Source organism: Pituophis catenifer, unplaced genomic scaffold (assembly GCF_029215685.1).
Source record: "Pituophis catenifer annectens isolate HBS135680 unplaced genomic scaffold, rPitCat1.0.hap2 SCAF_4, whole genome shotgun sequence".
In the NCBI taxonomy this organism is placed as follows: Eukaryota; Metazoa; Chordata; class Lepidosauria; order Squamata; family Colubridae; genus Pituophis; species Pituophis catenifer.
This window is the reverse complement of record NW_027256884.1, coordinates 27,366,980-27,390,896: the sequence shown is the minus strand read 5'-3', so window position 1 is coordinate 27,390,896 and position 23,917 is coordinate 27,366,980. Positions and strand designations below refer to the sequence as shown.

General features: G+C 35.7%; 1 protein-coding gene across 1 annotated transcript in view; it reads right to left on the bottom strand.

Annotated features, from left to right (window-relative positions):
- The window catches only part of SLC15A1 (solute carrier family 15 member 1), a 45,720-nt gene that overhangs the window by 6,000 nt on the left and 15,803 nt on the right, over positions 1-23,917 (bottom strand). Inside the window, exons 8-20 of the mRNA XM_070943206.1 lie at positions 22,158-22,241; positions 21,371-21,453; positions 17,977-18,063; positions 16,351-16,440; positions 15,136-15,180; positions 14,322-14,354; positions 14,121-14,209; positions 11,734-11,815; positions 10,079-10,198; positions 8,461-8,607; positions 6,908-6,957; positions 5,764-5,868; positions 3,818-3,911 (exon numbers count right to left, since the gene is read on the bottom strand). Coding sequence (XP_070799307.1) covers positions 3,818-3,911; positions 5,764-5,868; positions 6,908-6,957; positions 8,461-8,607; positions 10,079-10,198; positions 11,734-11,815; positions 14,121-14,209; positions 14,322-14,354; positions 15,136-15,180; positions 16,351-16,440; positions 17,977-18,063; positions 21,371-21,453; positions 22,158-22,241 — 1,109 coding nt within the window. The remainder of the gene's footprint in view (positions 1-3,817; positions 3,912-5,763; positions 5,869-6,907; positions 6,958-8,460; positions 8,608-10,078; positions 10,199-11,733; positions 11,816-14,120; positions 14,210-14,321; positions 14,355-15,135; positions 15,181-16,350; positions 16,441-17,976; positions 18,064-21,370; positions 21,454-22,157; positions 22,242-23,917) is intronic.

Below are 23,917 nucleotides of genomic sequence, written 5' to 3'. Positions count from 1 at the left end.
GTTTTATTCTGATATTATGTTGTGTTTCTATGCGTTTGTAGAATTCCTTAAATTTCTGAAAGGTTTCATCCTTGTGCTTTAATGTGTAAACAAAACCATAGCGACTGTAATCATCCACTATTGTTAGGAAGTAACGTTTTCTATAGGTAATTGATGGAGTTAATGGACCAACTAAGTCCATATGTACCAAATCAAAAATATTGTTAGTTGATCTGTTAGATTTTTTTGGTCTAGGACTGGTTTTTAGTTTGGTGGATTTACATACTGAGCATTCTAAATAATTTTCACAATTTTTTATTTTTACACCTTCTGCGTGTTCAGTCATTTTTTGTACTACAGGAAAGCTAGCATGTCCTAACTTCCTATGTAAGATATGAGCACACTCATCATGAATTGGTTTACCTATTTTTGGTTTCTTCTCATTGTGTGTATTTTTGTTATCATGAGTTAATTTACATTCATCATTGTCACTGTTACTGACATTTTCATCATCTGCTTCAATACAATCTTCCATATTTGAATCAATGTTATGTAACCATCTTTCTTTGGTTATCAGATAGGGTAGACCCCCTTTTATCATCACAGTGCCTACATTTGTTTTGTTCTTTTCTATAGTTGCTTTCCCCTTTGAGAAAACTATATTGATGTCAGATTCTCTGCTTAGTTTTATAGCACTTAGTATGTTGTGAGGTATTTCTGGGATTAATAATACCCCCTCTATTTTCCCTAAACCAGGCAAGGTCACATTTCCTCTGCCTAATACTTGAACCTTTTCTTGATTAGCTACCTTTATCACAAACTTATCTTCTGTAAATGAAGATAATATACTTTTGTTATTAGTGGTGTGATTTGTTGCACCAGAATCAATAAGCCAATTATTGTTCTCATCTTGTTGTGTTTTGGTGCTGTCTTGTTTATTTAGCCCATTTAGTGACCCAGATTTTCTCTCTTTTGAATTTTCTCTACCCCCTCTACTTTCTCTGTAGTTTGGTGGACTTCTATATTTGTGTCTATCTGTGGAAGATTGTCTGTAATTGTATTTGCTCCTATATTCTGGCCTATGTCTCTCCCTTGGGACTTTGTGACAGTCTCTTCTACTGTGTTCCCTGGATCCACAATTGTGGCATCTAAAGGCTTCATTATATTTATCTTGAAAGACTACTTTCCTAAAAGATTTGTGTTCTGTTTGGTTACTGGAACGATTTTTTCTTGAATTGTCTTCTGCTATCAATTTGTTAGATAGACTTTCTATTGATAAATATCCCAAATTAATGGTATCTAAGTGTGACATAAAGCTATCCCATGATGGATCAAGTGAATTGATAATAACACTTTTCATAGTTTGATCTGAAATCACTTCCCCCCTCAATTGCAGCTCAGCTCTTATTTTGTTTAGATTTATCAAATGTTCACTTATAGAAACCCCTGGTTTCACTCTAGAAGAAAAGAAATCCTTAGACATTCTTGTGGTTGTGGCTACGCTATCGCTGTGGAATAGATTAAACATGCATTGAATTATTTCTGATACAGTTAGGTTTGGTTTGATGCTATGATACATTGCAGGAGACACGCTAGAAATTATTATGAAAAATGCTCTATGATGTAAACAGTCTATTTTTAAAGTCCAAGGTCTTCTTGGAGGACTAGTTATAAAGAATAGTAAATTTTCTTTCATAAAAATAACCTGAAGCTGTTGGTACCACTCTTGTAAATTAATGCCATCAACTCTAAGTTTTGGGAAGTCACTGGGTAAGTTCCCCACATTATTTTGTCCATTACTTACAACCTGAGGCAGTCCGTGGTCTCTCAAGTGCAGGAAATTACAGAACGGCATTGGGATGCTTGTAACGAGTCTGCGCGGTTCTCTGGCCAGTTCAAGTCTTTCGGGGCCGTCTACGTAGTTTTGCACATGCGCGTTGCTCATTTCTTCTTTGGCGCCGTTGTGGAAGGTTCTCTCCATTTCAGCTCTCTCGATCCGCTCCTCTTCAGATGAGTCGGTCTCTGGCTCGGTTTTTGGGGCTTTGGTGATGGCGGCGGTTCTTTTCTTTCTCTTGTGTGTGCTGGCACTCGATTCTGTCTGCGGTGTAGGACGGAATCGGCATGGCTCTCTGGGCTCGGGTGTCGTCGTTTTCGAAGTCAGGATGGGAGCGTGCAGGTCTTGAGTTGTCGGTTTGATTTCTTGCTTCTTCGTCGATGTCTTGGAGATTTTCAATCTTGGCCCAAAAGCAGCAAAAAGCGTTTTCATTGCTGACTTTACTTGAGACTTTGTTAAATCGTCTTCACTTTCTGATTTTGGTTCATCTGAAGAGTTTGGGACTTCTTTTTCACTTTCTTCGTCTGATAGCGTTTTTCGCGCCAGAAATTTTGAACTGAGCGTTTTGATTGGCTCTGCTTCACTCTCTTTTGAAGTTCGTTGAAACCAAGATGGCTGCCGTTCAAAATTTCGCGCGGGGTCACATCTTTTCTTTTTTACAACTATTTTCTCAGTAGTCATTTCACTCACAGTTTTTTGATCTTTGGGTTTTTCTTTAATGACGTTTTTCTCTCTCGCTGCTCCGCTGTTCCTCAGCATCTCCTGGAGGTCCGCGATGAGGCTTTCATCATTCTTTTGGCTTTTTAGTATTTTTAATATTTCTGACCTGAGTTCGTTATTTTCTATCTCGATTTCTTCCTGGTCGTTATTTTCACTCATCAGTTCTTCTTCTTCAGTGGTGTATTCTTCGGATTCTCTCGAAATCGCATTAGTGGATTCGTTGATCATCTCTTGATCAGTTTCTATTTCTTTGCTGTAGGCCCTGGTGTTGGGCCTATCTTTCTTGGACATTTTTAATTACTTATTGAGTCAATTAACCATCCTCTGCTACCAGCTTGTTGCAATATTTTCAGGATCAGACTCAATAAAGATAATAGAAGTTATAGGTTTAAATATAATTCTCTTTAATCATAATAGGCATTCTATATTCGCTGAATATTCAAGATAGAAGCAAGGAAAATGGGGAGGATGGCTCCTTTTATATACAAGGGGCGGAGCCAGGAATGGGAGTGGTAAAATATGAATACATTAAAGCTCAAGTAATAAGTTAACCCCTGATGTTCCATATATACATTATTTACACATTAGAGAATAAGGCATTTACATCTGACAATATAGAACCCAGAAAATCATAAAAAATGAACAGTTTGTTTTCCATATTTAAAAAAATTCTTCAAATTAATTAATTAATTATGAATATCACACAATTTCTTTGGGCAGATCACAAATCATAATATAAAAAAAGAATACAACCCCAAAACAAGATAGTATCTGAGCAACATGTTCTCTTACAAACCTATGGAGAGATTTCTGACTGTTATCGGGGAGTGAGTCAAAAACATCAAGATAATGGCCAGAATCAATATTAAAAAATGGCAAGGTTTTGATCACACTATTAGGGGCACCATTTTCAGGTGATGACCAAAAGTTTTTGTATTATAAAAACCCACTCCTTATTTACATTGCCTGTATTTTCCATTATTAACCACAACAAAACTTTCATGAAAACACATCTGCCTATATATTCGTATCCATTTCAGGTATTCATAATCATGTTTATACTTAATATCTGTTATCTTATACATGCTTGACAAAATAAATAATTAAATAAATAAACTTTAGTCCTTTGCTCCTCTTTTATTTGACACCTGTGATAGTGTAACAATCATTAAAATAAGATGACAATGCTAAAAATTCAACTAAGACCTTATTATAGGGGTTTAAATCTTTGACTGGCTATGTAGTAAATATTTTGTTAATTTAGGCACAAAGTTTAGAACTTACCCCTGTGACTATAATAGTGTAAGCACTGCCATAACCAAATGGCATGGATGGAACTGTACACTCTTTATTACCAATTTTAGCAGTAATATTTTTTCTGGAAAAAGCAATAAGAAATATTAGGTACTGATAACATAATTTCTAAACATAACTTTTTAAAAAAAAAATACCCAAATTTTGGAAAGAATGTCAAAAATAAATGTAAAGAAACCCTATTCATATTATGAGCATCAGCCCAAAGTAGGTTTGCAAACTTTAATTCCTGATCGTAAAATAGGTGTAGCACAGTGGTGGGTTTCAATTTTTTTTACTACCAGTTCTGTGGGTGTGGCTTGCTGGGCATGGCATGGCTTGGTGGGCGTGGCAGGGGAAGGATACTGTAAAATCTCCGTTCCCACCCCACTCCAGGGGAAGGACACTTTAAAATCTCCATTCCCTCCCCAATCCAGGGGAAGGTCACTGCAAAATCCCCATTTCCTCCCAATCAGCTGGGACTCGGGAGGCAGAGAATAGATGAGGGCAAGGCCAGTCAGAGGTGATATTTACTGGTTCTCCAAACTACTCAAAATTTCTGCTACCGGTTCTCCAGAACTGGTCAGTACCTGCTGAAACCCACCTCTGATGTAGCAGGCACTTTTTAAGATAGTTTGCGACAATTCCCAACATGTCATTACATGTTCCTGCTACCTGTAATCAAGCAGCACAACATTCTTCCAAGTGCCTAATTAGAAACAGAAACTTGCCAAGCTCTTTTACATAATCACAGAAAGAGCATGCAATTTACAAAACAGGCTGGTTGAACAGGCAGAAAACAAGCCGTCTGCTGCCAAAAGATCCCAAGCAGGCAATAATAGTCTACAAACCAGGATCCAATGAACACCTAATAACTTTTCCTAACTGTCTTTGAAATTCAGCTGTTGCTTTCAGTATTTTACCAAAGTGAAGATGTTGGTAAGCCTATATCTAGGATTCTTCTCAAATCTTCCATTAACAAAGTAACAGGCATCATTTGTTTCGCTCTTTCCATGAAATGTTTTCCTCTCAAAATCAACTAGAATAACTCCTTTTTATTTCAACTCAAATGTTATCTTGCTCATGTAAAACTACATCATTGATTTAAATTATTGTTCTACTTTAGAAGTCCAAGTGTGTTTTGCAAACTTTTAAAATTCAACAATTAATATTGGTAAAATCTATGGTTGATATTCAATGTTCACCAATGTTCACCACTTCACCTATGATGTAATGGGCATAGATAAGAAAGTTTAAAAGGAGTTCTTGTCGCCCTCCATTGCTACTTTTTTTTTTTCTTTTCCCTTCCCACTTTTGACTGTCCTCGAACTTATTTCTCAAAGGTTCATTAGTTTCATTATTCATCATTTTCATATTTGCTTTCTTCTATTTCTTAAACCATTTTTTGCCACCTGTGACAGTCATAGCAATTTTACCTACTCATATGTGATGCACACTGAAATGTTTCAGGCCAAGATAGGAAAAATGGCAGCCATCATTTCTTGGTGGAATTGCCACTATGTTAACCCAGAATGCCTAGAGACCTTGATCTAAATCAAAGGTTACACTCCTAAGATGTCATTTTCTTCCCCAAAGGCTAAGTACAATTTTGGAATCCAGTGTAGATAAGAAAGATGAGACATGAACTCTTCAGCAAAGTTGTCAATCAACCAGTAGATCATAGCTTAAATTATAAGCTTTATTACAGGTAAACTTACTAGTCTATTCTGTGAGATGTATACATTAATTGTACCTAATGTTTTTATGGACTAATTTTCACTTTCTATCAATTCCATCTTACCAGCATACTTTCCCATACTGATACCCTTCAGAAATATTGCGATTGCAATTGTAAGTTTTGAGAACTGAAGTCCCAACACATCTAACAGCACCAGTTGGAGGAAAGCTGCTCTATCGTAATGTTAAAGAATACTTACGATCCACTTAGAAAAGGAGTGTAGTTAGTGATTGAGGAATTCACCTCTCCAAAGACCACATCACCCATAGTGATATTAATGGTTGAATCCAAACTGTTTATAAATCTTTAAAAAGTTAAAAAGTTGCATTAAAAAAATTGAAAGGCATTTTAGCCATTTATTATCATTAACTGGTATTTCCTTAATACAGGTAGTCCTCAACTTACACCACAATTGAGCCCAACATTTCTGTTGTTAAATGAGACATCTGTTAAGTGAGAGGGAGCGGTATAAATATTTGATAAATAAAAAAAAATAAAAAAGTGAGTTTTGCCCCACTTTACCAGCTTTCATGCCTCAGTTGTTAAATGAATCACTGCAGTTGATAAGTTAGTAACATGGATGCTAAGTGAATCTGGCTTCCCCATTGACTTTGCTTGTCAGAAGATCAAAAAAGGGGATCACATAACCTGAGGACACAGCAACGATCATAAATATGACCCAGTTGTCAAGCATCTGAATTTTGATCACATAATCATGGGGATGCTGCAAAGGTCATAACTGAAAAACGGTCGTAAGTCAGATTTTTAAGTGCTGCTGTAACTTTGAACAGGCACTAAATGAACTGTTGTAAGTCGAGGACTACCTGTATTGACATTACATTCTTAAATATTATTAACAGAGATTTTCAAGTGTTTAGAGTAATACTATAGACAAAGCTTTCTTACTCCAAAAATTCTGTGACAAGATACAAAATTTAGTTATACAGCTAAAGGTGTTATAATTTAGACTACAGTAAATCTAAAAATTTTCAGTTCCATTGCCTTAAAATAGTACAGCACTCCGTCCACCCTCTCCCACAAACAATCAAGAGGTCCTCTACATACAGTACATGATATCTCAACTTCTCTTGTCTTGTTTTTGCAGGTGGCAGGCTATTACAATGGAGTCTAGTGTGGGTTTCTGTGTAAGAGAGACCTGGAGACAAACTTGTGGTTTGCGGTGTATCATCACACCTAGATAATAGATCCTACCAAGACTGTCTTCACTGTCAAAGCAACTAATCTCTGCCACAATATTTAGTTCCAGGCTCTTATCATGTAGCTTAATAAAATTAAACATTAACCACAATAAAATATAAATCCACACAATTAATTTTTATTACCTGATCATATTATTGCCTTGTTCTGGTTTTTCCGTGATGCCATCTATAGACTAAGAGGGAGAAATAGCTTGAATAATGGTAATAAAATCCACACAGAACAGTTATGTAAACAGTTTCTTTACACCATAGGCACTTTCATGATTTTTGCTCACAAACATACTTATATCTGAATACCACTAATATTTAAATGTTGTATACAGATAATGACTAAATCAAACAAATACAACGGTTGTTAGTTTGGATTGATGTATTCTTGTACAGTGCTTTCAACCCCTGAACTTTTTGTATTGTTTTCTGAAGTGCACTGCATGAATACATCAATCAATCTTAACTATGTATATTAAACTTCATTTTAACCACAATTAAGGTCAGAACAAAGTCCTGTCAGTCAGGATTTCAAGCCAGTCCCAACCCTGATATAGAAAAGAGACTGATTAACTTTCACTACTATAAAGTCATGAGATTATAGGAATAATAAGGCACACAATATGCATACTTGTTCCAGGTTTTAAAATACATAAACACATACCATTCATGTAAGCAGGAGATAAAAGGAAATATCTAGTGAAATCTAATTTATGCTGACATTAAAATATATCCACACTTTTCTGCTTCTGCAAATTTATCTTGCCACCATTTCATCTGCATTCCCCTCATATTGCTATTATATTTTTATTCCATTTTTAACCTTATCTTTATTAATAAAGTTCATAAAAGAATACTATGTATAATATTAAAATAGTCCTGTGTATTTTTCAACACATTTTTGATATATTAACTTTTCCATATGTATCTTATATAATACTTCATTTAACTATTTACCAAATGTTGTGGAAACTGATTTCCAGCATTCAGCTATTGTCAATCTGGGTGCAATCTTCTCTTTTTGATTCCATCTAGCCACAACTTTTCTGATATTTCCTTTTATCTAGGCTCAATCAGTCTCTTCAGATTTTTGTGTTATGATTCGCTCATTCATTCTCTCCATTGGATCAGATCACCTTAATACCTTTCTTTTCTGTTGATTTTTTAAAATTTGATCTATATTCATACATTCATTCTTGACCTTATCTCTTCATGCTTTACTGCTTACTTAAATATCCCACCCTACTGCATTCAACATGTATGCTTCCCCTGATATACCATAATCAACACTAATTTCCATATAACATTGGCATTCTTCTTCCTATGAATACACTCTTTATGTTTCAGTGTATCATGCTAAATACAAATTCCCACAAATGGAAAAGCAGAAGAATTAAGCTATTACTTAGACAACATGAAACCTTATTTTAAATATGGTTCTTTTGTGATCTTTTATCAAACTTATTCTGCTTTTGTTGTTGTTTAATTCATCTGGATAGAGTTTTTTATTTAATTATTGTAATTATTTACATACTATCCCTATGCCCAAACTCTGCGTATATTCAACAGCAACAGTCCTATTATAGCCTCTATCACATTTACACATATTGTAGCTCATACATTTAGTGCTAATATTTAATAGATAATAAATGATTTAAACAGAACAAATAATCTTTAAATAAATTTACCAGATGTGCTTCAATTTTAGGCTTATTTTTTATTACAAGAGTGTGGCGTTGTTTCTCCATATTAATCAAGCTTTTTATTAGAGAGCCATTTGGATATGATATGTCAATATTGTTTGATGTCTTCATTTCATATGTGATATATTCCGTCTGTAAATAAAAATAAAAAACAATAAAACAACTGGCATCGCTTTCATGTAACTGAATAGTTTTCATATCTGCCAATTAATAATAATATTAATTATATTTTCTATTTTATGGTTTTGATACCTAGTCAAAAAAATCCTGCATTTAGTCAATTAAAATTGTTGAAATATGATCAGATTTTTACTGATATTAATTTCCTTCTAACGTTTTATCTTCCCAATCATTTCAGCTGTGCACATGAAATTTAACTTCTGAATAACTGGCTTCATTTCCCTTCTGTGATGTGTGATGCTGATAAGAGGTGAAATCCTCTGCTTGCTTTCCTAGGATGTATACAAATAGGGCTCATCCAACTATGGATGACTGTATCGAAGACAAAGAAAACATAGAAAATGCTGCCTTGAGGTGCCTTACATCAGGGCATGAGAGAAATTATAACTTTATAACTTTGTAAGAAACTTAAAGTGGAGCCACTTCATAAAGCACCATACATGACTAATTACTAAAAGAGGGTAATATGAATGGGAAAACAGAGTGGTGTTGTTCTAAAAATTATTAATTCTAAATTTCGTTCTATATAAGAAGTACAATAGTACAAAGCAGTACAATAGTTATAAATACTGATTTCAATATTGATGAGAAATTGTTTATAGGCTCCAAAAGATACTAATTTTCATGCCAAGTTCCAATTTAGAAACAGGCAAGTTTAGGCATGGTAAACACATCTCAATCGGGATAATGTCCCAAAGGTGCTTTTTCAAGAGGCAACTGGACTTTCTGGTTTTTCTTTGAAGACGTTTTGCTTCTCATCCAAGAAGCCGAAGAAGCTTCTTGCATGAGAAGCGAAACGTCTTCAAAGAAAAACCAGAAAGTCCAGTTGCCTCTTGAAAAAGCACCTTTGGGACAACCATGACCTGGATGACTGAGAATCTCTATAGACAAAAAGAGATTTCAGAAATTGTTAGTATTAAAACAGAAATCGTTCTTTTTTATTTATGATGGTATGCAATGTAGGAAATCGTGGTTGTGGAATTGGGATCGTAGAAACACCCAGGAGCATAGAAGAGTTCAGAGGCAGATGCATAAATAAATGTCTTAAATGTATTTATTCATATGATAAATCATATTAACTATGTACAACAGAGTTCAAGTCTCATGAGGAACAAACATGAAAAGAGAGAGATGGAGAGAGAGAGATGGAAAAGGTTGGAGGGGGTTTTATACTCAGGGTAAGCCCCTCTTTTCCACATAGGGGTGGAGACACTCTCTGCCTCCACTGGTGTCTATATGACACATGTGCCAATGGCTTGCAAATACTTGACAGTGGTCTATGCATGAGAAGATGTATTCCCAAACTGTATTTTGACTAATAGTATATTCACTAATTTCTAATTAATGCTGAGAAATTTTATCTCATTAAAATGCATTTGTTTTGAAACTGGAATAAAATTTAAAATGAAATCCTAAAACATACCGCATTAAATGGACTCAAGGAAATGCTCTCTCCAGCAGTAGCAATATTTGCTTTAGTGTCTCCCAGATTTATTATTTTGACTTGAAATTGGTTTTCTGAAGGAAAGACTGGAAGAGTTTTCTGTGGTAGACAGTAACAAACAGAAAGTGCTATTATGCCACCTTGAAAGTATCTTCAGAACTAGTAACGTATATTCACATCCACAAAATGTGCCTTTGTGCATTATTAATGGCAGTTTACATTGTTATTACACAATCCCCCCATCCAATTTTGAAGGAAACTTCCTATGAAAGTCACGGTCTAAAACAGAGGTAGCAACCTACAGCTGTGGGCGGCCCCAGCATCTTTCTCTGTGCTCACTGGGACCACTAGTCTGAGGAGAAGGACTGGGGAAGTCTTCTGGATGTAATTTTGCAAGACAATGGAGCAGATGCACCAACCAATATTATGTTACTCATCTGCAAGACTGATTTTTTTAAAAAATCATCAATAAAACAAATCTTTCCTTACTTTTGTCTTAAACATAGCTAGAGTGCAAATGACAGGGAAGCACTAAATTCCTCCTGTTTCTTAATACTCACACCAATTCTTTGTCTCTCCAGTCTCTCTCCACTTTTCAAAAATAAACCTTTGTCAAAGACTTAGGCCTAATCTGAACCATAGATTTTCAAACTTTTTCAGGCCATGAAACCTGTTTGTTAAAAAATAATAATAATGAAAAAGCCTCAGTCCAGTTTGGTGGGGCTTCTGAAGTTTAGCTGACGAATTTGCCCTTCCTGCTATACCATAGTGACCAAAGGGATGAATATCTCTCCTTAAGAGACTTAGGGAGCCTTATAATCCCTGGCAGAAATTTTTTTTTAATAAAATAAATGCACCCTCTCTGCAATGGACGGGGGAGGGGGGAATCTCTTCCAGGAAAAATTCTGATGTAAAGAATATCAAGTCAAGATCCTTTTAACTAAGCCACGGGTGTCAAACTCGCCGCGTCACATTGCCATTTCATGACATTTTTTCCATTTGTGGAGCTGATGTGGGCGTGGCCTGCATGTGATGCATTCGGCCCACGGGCCACCAGTTTGATACCCCTGATCTAAGCCATTTGATTGCACAGTATCTTTAAATGATATCTATCCCCCTGTATAAGAAACATATACCGGTGATCCTCACTTAATAATCATAATTGGGACAAGCAACTCCATTGCTAAGCAATATGGGCATTAAGCAAAACATCATATGACCATGATCTTCAATTTTAATGCCAGCATCTTCATTGACTTTGCTTGTCAGAATCTGGTTGTGAAGTTGCAAATGGAGACTATACGACTACAGGATACAGTGACAATGGTCAATGTACACCAATTGCATAGTGCCTGAATTGTGATCACGTGACTGTGGAGATGCCACAATGATTGCTATGTTCTAGGACTGGTCATAAAGTCACGTCTTCAATGCTTTTGTAACTTTGAACATTTGCTAAACAGGGCAGTTAACTAAAAACTATTCTATATAGCACTTCCCCTTCCCATATAATGTAAAATCAGGATTCTAAATCGCTTAAGAGATTCATGAATAGACAATGCCCACCACTTCAAAAGTTTAAGTCTTATAATTAAAAACACCCCTGGACAGAATTTGACTCTATTTTTACTTACATCAATTTCAACTTGTACCACAGCAGCAACAACAAAAGCCAAAGCTGCCAGTAACATGCCAACCGTCATCTTTCTCAGAGGCCTGGAATAGAACAAAGGACAAGGAGCTATTCAGGAACACTTTAAAATAAATACTGCAAACATTAAAACAACATTATTAAAATAAAAATAATTATGGGCTTCGAATTATTACAGTAAAAAGAATACGCCATAATACATAACTAATTTACATCTTCTTTAAATTCTCCTTTTCATTCAACCACTATTGAGAAAAAATATCTCCTAATTGATTCTAAACTTTTAGCAAACCAAAGCAAATCTTTCCAAATTAGTTTTAAAAGCAAAATTGATGATGATGATGGTTAGTCATACAGTCAGCATATGTTGGCTGCATTTGGCATTTTTGTCCACCTATCAAATCTTTCCCAAGCACTTGAAATAGGCAGACTATGTGTAGGTAATCCATGGTTATTTTTACAGACTGGTGGAAATTTAATTCAAGCCTTAATCAAAGACCTAAGAATTATTACTATTATTCAGAACAATGTGAAGACACAGCTGCCTGTTCTTTAGCTGATGTTGGTCTTCATACACATCAAGTTCTTCTCAACATAGTAGATATGTGGATCAAGCAGTTAACAGATGGAAATTATATCAATGTGCAGATTTTCTAATATGATTTTTTGATATGGCATCCAGTGTGCCAGTAATGGCTGGTTTGTGCCATAATAGTTCAATTTTGATTTTCAGATCTTGATATTTTGTGGTCTCCTCAACCCTTTGTCATTTATTATATTATCCCCTGGATAGTATCCCCACATCAATTATTCACACTTTTATCTTTTCCACCAGAGTTATATCGCTAGAGCCTAGATTTTATGTGTTATGAGCCTAGATTTCATCAGTCTGTATTCAAAAAATCCCATAATATTTTAATCTACTCAGTTTCAATTACTTTTTCAACGATGTATTCCCAACAGTTTTTCATTAGTGATACATGTTAATATTTTAAGATGTTCCAGTGAATCGTTTGAGTGAGTGTGTTATGTCATTACTTATAATCAATTTCTACAATCTTCTTGTCTGAGTTGAGTATATGGTCAACCATTTCTTATGCTTCTTTGCATAATCTGCACTTTGAATCGTTTGATGATTTTTTCAATCCTAACCTTGCTTGCATTGGTTCTAACAGCTTGCTCTTTTGCAGCCAAAATGAAGTCTTCAGTTTCTTTTTTTAATGTTCCAGTTATAAACCATTGCCAGATTTCATCTTTGTTAACTTTCCCTTTTGTAGAAATTAACCATGTAATGCTTTTCCTTGCCAGCATTCTGTTCATGTTTTTATTACATTATTTTGATTTTCATGTTTTCTTTTCTGAACATTTACTAAACTCCAATTTTTAACTTGCCTTAAGAGCACACCCCATTCTCATGCGGCCTCCATTCCACAAAAAATTCTGTGAGAACAGGGGTTCTTTGGAGAATAGCTGTTTTTGGGTATTGGTGAATGCTGGTATGTCACCCAAAACATCATGGCATGTGACATGTGTCAGGTCGCCATCAGTGCCCTAATATGTCTACTGTCACAATAAGTAGTGATGCATATATCTTATCTCCCTAAAAACATATTTCCACTGTTGTTGGGTCTTGATGCCATTCCTCAAAACCTGCAGTAAAGTATGTTGCAATGTTGAGGAATACATATGTAATCTAAAATGTCATTTTGCAAAACTGGTGCCTTTCAAACAAGTTGGAATACAATTGTATTAACTCCTGAGATCAAAGCCAAATTAGATGAATTAGAGTCAAATCATTTTGAATCAATACATGTTTTTTTCTTTATCCACTATTAGACCAACACAGACTTAATAACTGAATACTGAAAGAAATTTAGCAAGATACCTAACTTAATATTATCATTTGACACAGGACAAATAATTTTGAGGTGCAATATTCACTTATGTTTAACAGATTCTAGCACAATCAATTTGTTATATAAAAAAGTTGATACAAATATTGATATTAACAGGAACAAGCTTTCTCACATGGGTACATTGAGCACATCTTATATTCTTCTCACCTGCAAAATACTATTAAATTAAGATTGTTTCTTTATAAAGTTACAGTGCTTTAATTATTCATGAAAATTATGTTGAATGATGCTTCTTTTTTTATCTACTGCTTAGTTCTGTTTGTACCATTAGAAGAATGGTAGTTATTTTTCATATAAAAGTATTTTTTTACTAGTTATATCTTCTTTATACTTTGATTTGTAAAGTAACCCAAGTCGTTCATATTACCATCACTTCAGGATACTGTTAAATTTCATGCATTAGAATTTGATACAATTTTCTACTTACAATTTTTAAAAGTCCATATTTACTTACGTGAAATTTAAGCGACACTTTTTAATTAAAGGGTAAATGACAGCATCTACAATGGGGACCATGATTACAATGAGAATTGGGTTTACAGTCTGTTATAGGAGAAAAAAAATAAGAAAATTAATAATGTTCAGGAAAAACTAAAATGATATTTGAAAATAGCTCAACCCTCCAAAAAAGTATAAAAAATCCATCTTGCTGTACCTGCATCTGGTCTGGCTGAATCTGAATAGAACCCTAAAAGGAAAGAAAAAAAGAAATGGATGCATTTCACTTATAAAAACTCATAAAAACTTAATTTAATAATTTGATTTAATTTAATTTAATTTAAATATCACTGCTTTAATCTAGCAAGGGTAATATACATGGATATCTATCAATTGAATACTTATCACTTGCTGGGTGAGAAGCTACAGATAACTTTTAGGCAGTGGTGAAATCTAAAATTTATTACTACCGGTTCTGTGGGCGTGGCTTGGTGGTGGTGGGGTAATGTGACTGGGTGGGCGTGGCCATTTTTTTTTCTTTTTAGTTTTAAAACCATTTTTTCTACAACCTCTTCGGCGAAGAGGTTGTAAAAAATGCTTTCAAAAGGCTCTGACGATCCCAGCTGAGTTGCCTGATCGTCAGAGGGTTTTTTAAAAGTTGCTGATCAGGCAACTCAGCTGGGATTGTCAGAGCTTGGATCGTCAGAGGCATTTAAAAGAAAAAAACTTTTTTCTTTTAAATGGCTCTGACGATCCCAGCTGAGTTGCCTTGATCCCGATCAACGCAACTCAGCTTGGATCGTCAGAGCCATTTAAAAGAAAAAAAGCCTCTGATGATCGTGTGGCTCAGCTGGGCATGGGGGGGGGCAGGGATTTTTGCTACCGGTTCTCTGAACCACCCACCTCCATCGCTACCGGATCGGGCGATTCGGTCCGAACTGGGAGCATTTCACCCTTGCTTTTAGGTAAAAATACATAATAAAGACTCAGTTAGAATTTGATTGAGGGTTCATGAGTAAGAAAGAACTTACAAAATTTCCATCCATAGTTGTGGCTTGCAATGTCCATCGAGATCCCTTCAGAACAAAAAGTACAAGCAAAAATCCTAATTAAACATTAAATAGCACTATATTAACAATATTTACATTGCTGTTACACAAGTCAGTGGTAGAAGGAAAAAAGATTAAGAGCCCACATTGTTATCTGGAAGTGATAGGTGAATATGTCATGAAAATATAAAAGTAAATTGAATGTCGCATAAGAAGCTTTGATAAAACCCAAAATATAGGATCCAGAATGAAAAGGGAATGAATGAAATATGAATTGAATACTAAAGGGAATGACCAAAATGAAATAAATACTTTGAGATGCTTTGATCATATGGAGATAACGGATGAGGATTGAATTACAAAGCAAATATATGAAGGAAGGGTAATGGATCAAGAGGAAGAGGAAGTCATGGTTGGATAGAGTTGATGATATCCTCAAAACGATACAGGTAAGAATTTTAAAGAACAAAAAGGTACTGTGTGAAGCAGTAAGGCATGGTCCCAGTGGAAGTGACAATGGTTTGCAAACGTACCAAGACATAGACTGAATAGTCTTTAGTTAGATTTTGTCTTCTAACTTGTTCTTAATTTTGTTTTTGCTTACTAAAGGTAAAGGTTCCCCTTGCACATATGTGCTAGTCATTCTCTAGGGGGCGGTGCTCATCTTCGTTTCAAAGCCGAAGAGCCAGCGCTGTCCAAAGACGTCTCCGTGGCATGTAGCTGGCATGACTAAATGCCAAAGGCACACGGAACGCTGTTACCTTCCCACCAAAGGTGGTCCCTATTTTTCTACTTGCATTTTTTACGTGCTTTCGAACTGCTAGGTTGGCGGAAGCTGGGACAAGTAACGGGAGCTCACCCCGTTACGTGGCACTAGGGACTACTTTATACCTATTTTTTTGCGCTTTGTATAAGGTACTCTTTTCAAAAGGGAATACTGTAGGATGATGGGAAGTATGGAAAGATGGATGCAATTTTTATTAACACAATAAAAAGACTTAACTGAAGAATGAGGTATACCATCTCTAATATACAATCACATTGGATTATGTTTTATGTATTTTATTCCACTGTAATAAAACTGTTGACATAGAGTTTTTAAAGTCTATATCCAATACTAAATCCTAATGTATAATTCTAGCAAGCACTGCATGATCATATGCAGAGGAAGAATAACAATTTTTTCTCACAACTTACCTGCTGATCAAAAAGGGCCCAAAACATTGGAAGAGGAATGTATAAGAACAAAACTTTCAAGACCATCTTCACTTCAGTAATAAGCCGTTTCTATAACAAAAGAACAAAACAAGAAATGTTAAATAGGTATCTTCCTTATTCATTTGCATTTGTTAATGTATCAAATATTAAATATTTAAATTCTGCAAAATGAGGCCAATCTCCATATACAGATTGAAATAAGCATCAGCTATGCATCTAATCTATTGAGAGGTACCAAGAGATAAAGAAAATATGATGAAGAATAGCAGTAGGTATGGAAGAGGACTTTATTCATAACCATATTATAAAGGTGGGGTGTTTCTCCCACCCCCTCAAAATAAAGACTACACTATAGAGGTAGTTCTTGGTTAACAACCATTCATTCAGTGACCATTCAAAGCTACAGCAATACTAAACAAATGGTACTGATGCCCAGCTCCTGAGGTTATGGCCAATGCAGCACCTCTGCAGTCATGTAATCAGCCAGGATCTACTTGACACTTTCCTTCAGGAAAAGAAGTACTTCTGCTTAGTGGATATTGTCATCTGTTTGATTTGCTGTCAAGAGGAAATAAGTAAATTCATGGAAGCTAAAATAAGCTGATTCTGACGGATAGACATTATTTCAGTAATCAAAACCAGTATTTTTCCTCAGCATCAGTGTTGACTTAGTAGGTATTAGTTAATTATAAGACACCTTACTTGTAATTGTAACAATACTGCCTCTATTAAGTGCTTATTTGCACAAGATCCTAAGTGTTATGTTTGCTTATCTCAAGTTGGCTTGTAAACCATGTTTGTAAATCCACCCCCATTTGGTTAATTTATCAAACTCAGAAAATAAATAAATTCTACAACCATATTGTGTAAATACAACCAAAATTGGATTAAGCTTTATTTTTATGCCTGTAATTGAAACGTAGGTGAGTCATAATTACATAATTGATGAAGCAATGCAGGGATTATTTTTACATCTCAAAATTGCGTAACTGAGAATGAATAGTACATTGCCTGATATAAACAAAAGACATGCATGATCTCTACAAAGAACAGAATGCTGTTTTTTAAAAAAAAACAGATTTGTCCAAAAGTTAATCTGAAAGTTAAACTAATTAGACCCACATTTTTATTCTGATAAATACAGTAGATATCTACAACTGGGTAAACTGCTTTTATTTTAATCAACCTAGTCAGCCTATTGACTTATTGAAAAAATATTAAAGCATTATTTATTTGTTCATTTGTTATTACTATTCTTATGCGTGTTTTCAAAGTAAACTGATATTAAATCTAACTGCCCTAATGATACAGAGGACGCTTTAACTTTTATTCTGATCTTACTTGTTAAAATTTCTGAAGTTTGGGGGTTTCACACCTATTGTTTTTAAATTATATCTGCTGTCATGTTTATCTTTTTGAAGTTACAAGCAAATTTTTAAGGCTGCTGTGTATGTGTGTGTCATAAAATTAGACATTTGGCAATGGCACAATGATAGCAATCACTTAATGAAAACAGGTCAATCCAAAAAGTAAAACCTAAAGCAAAGCAGTTGTTGTTATAGTAGCATATAATACAATTCAATATAGGCCAATAATACAACTTACATCATACTTTTCAGTAGCCCAGTCCAACCAGTGTTCTCTCTTGGGAAATTGTTTGCTGCGATGTTTAAATCTATTTCGAATAGCAAACTGGAAAAGAAATAATTTGCACATTAATTAGAATACTATTTTTCTTTTAATTACATTCATAAATATTTTTTGGGGGGAAAGAACCCCAAGTTAACTACCAAAAGTTACCAAATACCAAAATTTATGGGAATAGAAATGGTGCTAACTAGATGTGAACAAAGTTCTCGATCCAAGAGGCAATCCAAGTCCAGCCCACCTCAAACTACGTTAACTCTTATTTAGTGCCAGTTCAGTGCTGACAATTAGTTGACTAGGTTCTTGTGTACAGGTGTGAAAAATAAGCCTTCTTAACTGGAACTTAACATGTGGTCCTGATTCTTCATGCCTGACAATATTAACTACGATAATAAACAGTAAAGAGAATACAAAGTACCATTTCCAGAACAATCAAAGACAGTCTAAACTACCTCCTTGAACATCCTCCCTGATGCTCTTCAAATATGCTGGGCTGACATTCTTATTCCCCTTTCAGATGGAAATGATGCGAGTTCCAATCTAATACTTTCAGTTTCTTGATTAAAGAAATTGGAGGAAGACTATTTTTTTTACTTTTTTTTACAAATACAAATGAAACAGTGGTGGGATTCAAATAATTTAACAACTGGTTCGCCCAGGGTCAGGTTGGCTGTTGTGGGAAGCATGGCCCATCCCCATCCTCCAGCTCCGCTGCACATGCGGGACGAGCCTCCCACGATGGTCAACCTGACCCTGGGCGAACCAGTTGTTAAATTACACATCCTTTGCTATCAAACTGGAACCTGGGCGCTGTGCTCAATGGAGAAACGGGCAACAGAGTGGCCAGCACGAAGGAAGGAGGAGGGCTTTCTCCTTCCCTCATGCTGGCCGCTCCGTTGCCAGTTTCTCCATTGCAGCGCAGCGCCCAGGATCCACTTTGATAGAGGGGGATGGGTGGGTAATTTAACAACTGGTTCGCTTGAACCGGTGTAAACAGGCTGAATCCCACCACTGAAATGGGACAAAAACTTCCAGGAAGAAGATAAATTTAAGGAACCCAAACAGTTATTTAAAAGCTGACTCAATAAATCCATGTTTCTCAACCTCAGCAGCTTTAAGATGTGTGGACTTCAATTCATATTGGCTGGGGAATTCTGGGAGTTGAAGGCTGCACATCTTAAAGTTGCTAAGTTTGTAATAGATGCTTCATTCAGAATATAAAACTTCCTTGTTTTTATTAGGGAACTGTGTCAAATTTTTGGATAGCATAGTAGTGACCCCAAAGTAGCTGGCATGTTGATCCCAGATGGAGTTCAGTTTGTTTTCCAAAAATACTTTTCCTGTTAAACGTTTTAATGCTATAGCATAACTAGTCTGCACTTTAACCATATTCTCATAATGTCTTTAGGACAAAGAAATCACTCAGTGGATAGCTGCTGATTATTTGGAATATTTAGCACGACTTCTCCCAGTGATATTAACATTCATTTATTCTCCATTTTCCAGAAAAGATAAATATAGTCCTCAAGAAAAAAGAAAAGAGAAAAAGAAAAAAGAGCAAGAGTGCCATCTAATATCCAAGTAGGAAGCCAAATAGGAAGCCAAGTAGAGCCCTGGTGGCACAGCAGACTAAAGCACTGTTATTAATACCAGCTGCCTGCAATTACTGCAAGTTCAAATCTCACCAGGCTCAAGGTTGACTCAGCCTTCCATCCTTTCTAAGGTAGGTAAAATGAGGACCCAGATTGTGGGGGCAATAAGCTGACTTTGTATAAATATACAAAAGTATGAAGGCTATTGCTTAACGCATTGTAAGCCGCCCTGAGTCTCCAGAGAAAGGTGGCATATAAATTTTTTTAAAAAAAAAGATGCAGCCTTTAAAATACTTAAAGCTAAAAACTTTTTTAACCTTAAGGTTAAAAAAATCTTAAGGTAATAAGAACTGGTTTGACTAGGCTGCCTACACATCTTAAAGAATTCTGCATATATTTCTTTCCCCCTGCCCCCAATACTTTTTGCATGGAAACATTTGGCTTAATTGGTTGAATAAGGTAGGGGCAAATTTTGTTCCAGTTTTGCTACCCAAAGCACAGTCTTTTCTTCTTGGATTTCAGTTTGTCAACGTCTGTATTTTTGGCTTTGGATAGGAAGATCTAAACTACTTTCCTGTTTATTTTTCCTGGAGATGAATTGAAGGGAGAAGAGCCAAGAATGCTTCATATGGAGCATAAGGAGGTTTGATCTGCATATTATAATTATATATGCAGATCAATTGCATAAGTATAAGAGCCATGGTGGCGCCATGGTTAGAATGCAGTATTGCTGGCTAACTTGGCTCACAGCCAGAAGTTTGATCCTAACCGGCTCAAAGTTGACTCAGCCTTCCATCCTTCCGAAGTCAGTAAAATGAGGACCCAGATTGTTGGGGGCAATGTGCTGACTCTGTAAATCGCTTAGAGAGGGCCGTGAAGTGGTATATAAGTGTAAGTGCTATTGCTATTTTTATTACTATATTTATCAAAGAACCCTTGGAAGAAGAGGCCTGCCAGAAAGCTTTTTACACTAGAATAGAATAGAATAGAATTCTTTCTTGGCCAAGTGCGATTGGGCACACAAGGAATTTGTCTTTGGTGCATACGCTCTCAGTGTACATAAAATAAAAGATACATTCGTCAATAATCATAAGGTACAACACTTAATGATAGTCATAAGGAACAGATAAGCAATCAAATCATATTAGAAAACAGTCAATATAAATCATAAGGATACCAGCAACAAGGTTACAGTTATACAGTCATAAGTGGGAGGAGATGGGTGATAGGAACGATGAGAAGATTAATAGTAATGTTATTAATTTATTTATTAACTTAATAATTAGTTTGACAGTGTTGAGGGAATTATTTGTTTAGCAGAGTGACGGCGTTCGGGAAAAAACTATTCTTGTGTCTAGTTGTTCTGGTGTGCAGTGCTCTATAGCACTGTTTTCTCCTAATTATTTACTATTATTATAAACTATTAATTATTAACTATTTCTCCTAATTAACAACTCTGCCTTCATAAATGCAGATTAGGTTTCAGAGATCATGAAAAACATGTTAGGCAAGAATCAGGAAGAGGAATATTTCTGATCAGCAAATAATCAGTCTAGACTAGAGCTAAATCCCAAACTGTAATTATTATAGATAAGGAACTAGAATTGCTATTCAGATTAAGGGTTTTTATGTAGTTCAGAAAAAAAGAGAACCCTGAGACAACTAGTATGAAAATCACTGAATACAAATTTATTTCAATGTCAAGTTCAAGAAAATAAACTGCCCTTGAAAATATTTGTCTTGCATTATATATTGCTTACCGAAATGCATTTACCAACTTGGACCATAATGTTGCCTTCTGGTTTCACTTTCTTGTACATTCTGCTTCCAGCTATGAACACAACTGCAGAGAGAAACCAAAAGATAGCAAATTTGGAGAAAGTGTTTAAGTTTCAACAAGGGAGGTTGGGTAGAAAATCAATTTATAGTTTAAGAACTAGTGCTAAATAAGTAAGGTGAGGGGGAATCTGCTATTAAATTTAAGAGCTATGTGTTTTCTGATAATCTATTATGCTTTTGAAAGTTATCTCTCATGCATAATCCATAATTGATCAATATAGTCAGGAAACTGTCATAATGAACCAGAACACATTACAGGTAGTTGCGACCACAATTGGAACTGGAATTTTGGTCGCTAAGCAGTGCAGTCATTCAGTGAGTCTTTTTATGGCTGGACCTGATTTTATGACCATTTTTACCATGGTCATTAAGCAAATCACATAGTTGTTAAGCAAATCCAGCTTTCCCAAGTGGCTTTGCTTGTTGGAAACTGGGTGGGAAGATTGCAAATCATGATCACATGACTTCAATCCTCTGCAACCATCATAAACTCAAACAAATTGCCAAGTGCCCAAATTGTAATCACATGACTGTGGGGGGGGGTGTACAAGGTTGTAACGTCAAGAACCAGTTGTTAGTCAACTTTTCTGAGACCAGAGGCCATCCTAACTTGAACAAATGGTCCTAAGTTGAGGACTACCAGTACTATTATATCACTGTAACAAAATTAATCATATGGGAGTAAAAAAGATCAATTGTCTGACTTACACAGTGCAATAGCCATTAGGGCAGCAGGAACACCAAATGCCAGAGGATAACATTTTTGTTTGTCGTGAATTCCACATTCCACTCCTGTACAAAAAAATAAGTGGGAGGCATAGTTGTGGTTTTTCTGCAACAGTAGCCGGAAAGGACAGGTCTTCCCTGTCCATTATTCAGTGAACTAAATTACATATTATATTTCAACAAACGTTTATATACAGTATGGGAGTCTCATTTGGAAATACAGGCAGCTTGTAATGATTTATTGACTTCTTAAGGCATATCTATAGCACATTCTTCTACTGTTCTACTGCCCTATCTCATGCTATCTTGATACTAAGCTATTCTAAGAAAATCCTCTCTATACAGAAAAGATATTTAGTCTCCATGGTGGACTTTCATGATTTCCCTTTGGACAGTTCCCCTGTTGCTGTATCTTCCCACCCTGGGGAAAATAATTCCATATTCATTTGTTCCTCTGGGCAGAACTACCTGGAGAGATAGAGAGAGATAAGAGATGATAGAGGCAGAGACAGAGAGATAGATATATGCACACATATACAGGACACACACACATAGTTTTTATAGCCAGGACATTTGTATTCTGACTTACATAAACCAATTTAATTGTTGCTATTAATAATGTCCCCACTATTACTAGAGTCTGTGGCTTGGATTCCAAACAGGATTCTTATATAAATCAAATCCTTATATAAACCAGAAAGGACATTTGAGCTGTGTCAGACACAATAGGGAAAGAAAATGGATATTTATGTTTCACTTGCTGGGATTTATGCTTCTGAGTATTTCAGAATAACAGAATCGGGACCTTGGAGGTCTTCTAGTCCACCCCTCTGCTCAAGTTGGAGACCCTATACCATTTCAGACAAATAGTTGTCCAATCTCCTCTTAAAAACCTCCAGCGTTGGAGCACCCACAACTTCTGGAGGCAAGTTGTTCTACTGATCAATTGTTTTCACTTCAGAAAATTTCTTAATCTAGGTTGCTTCTCTTCTTGATTAGTTTCCATCCATTGCTTCTTGTCCTGCCCTCTTTGTGGCAGCTCCTCAGATATTGGAACACTGCTGTCATATTATCTCTAGTCCTTCTCTTCATTAAACTACTAGACAAGCCCAATTCCTGCAAATGTTCTTCATATGTTTTAGCCTACAGTCCCCCGATCACCTTTGTTGCTCCTCTCTGCACTCCCTCTAGAGTTTCAACATCTTTTTTATATCATGGCGACCGAAACTGGATGCAATATTCCAAGTGTGATCTTACCATGGCATTATAAAATGGCTCATATTTAAGTGGTTGTTCATAAGACTCCAAGATCCTTCTTGCAGTTACTACTATTGAGCCAGGTTCCAACTAGTCTATACCTATGCATTTGGTTTTTCTTGCCTAAATGTAGAACTTTACTTTTCTCACCCCTGAATTTCATTTTGTTAGATAGGGCCCAGTGTTCAAGTCTGTCAAGATCCTTCTGTATCTTGAGCCTATCTAGAGTATTGGCTATTCCTGTCAGCTTGCTGTTGTCTGCAAATTTGATGAGTTCGCCTTCTATCTCCTCATTTAAATCATTGATGAAGATATTGAAGAGTACTGAGCCTAAGGCAGAGCTTTGGGATACCCCACTGCACACTTCCCTCCATGTAGATGCAGTTCCATTAAGGGCTGCATATTGAATGTGCTTGGTCCACCAGTTACAAATCCATCCCATAGTGATGTTATCTAGCCCACATTTTTGTATCTTGTCAAGTAGT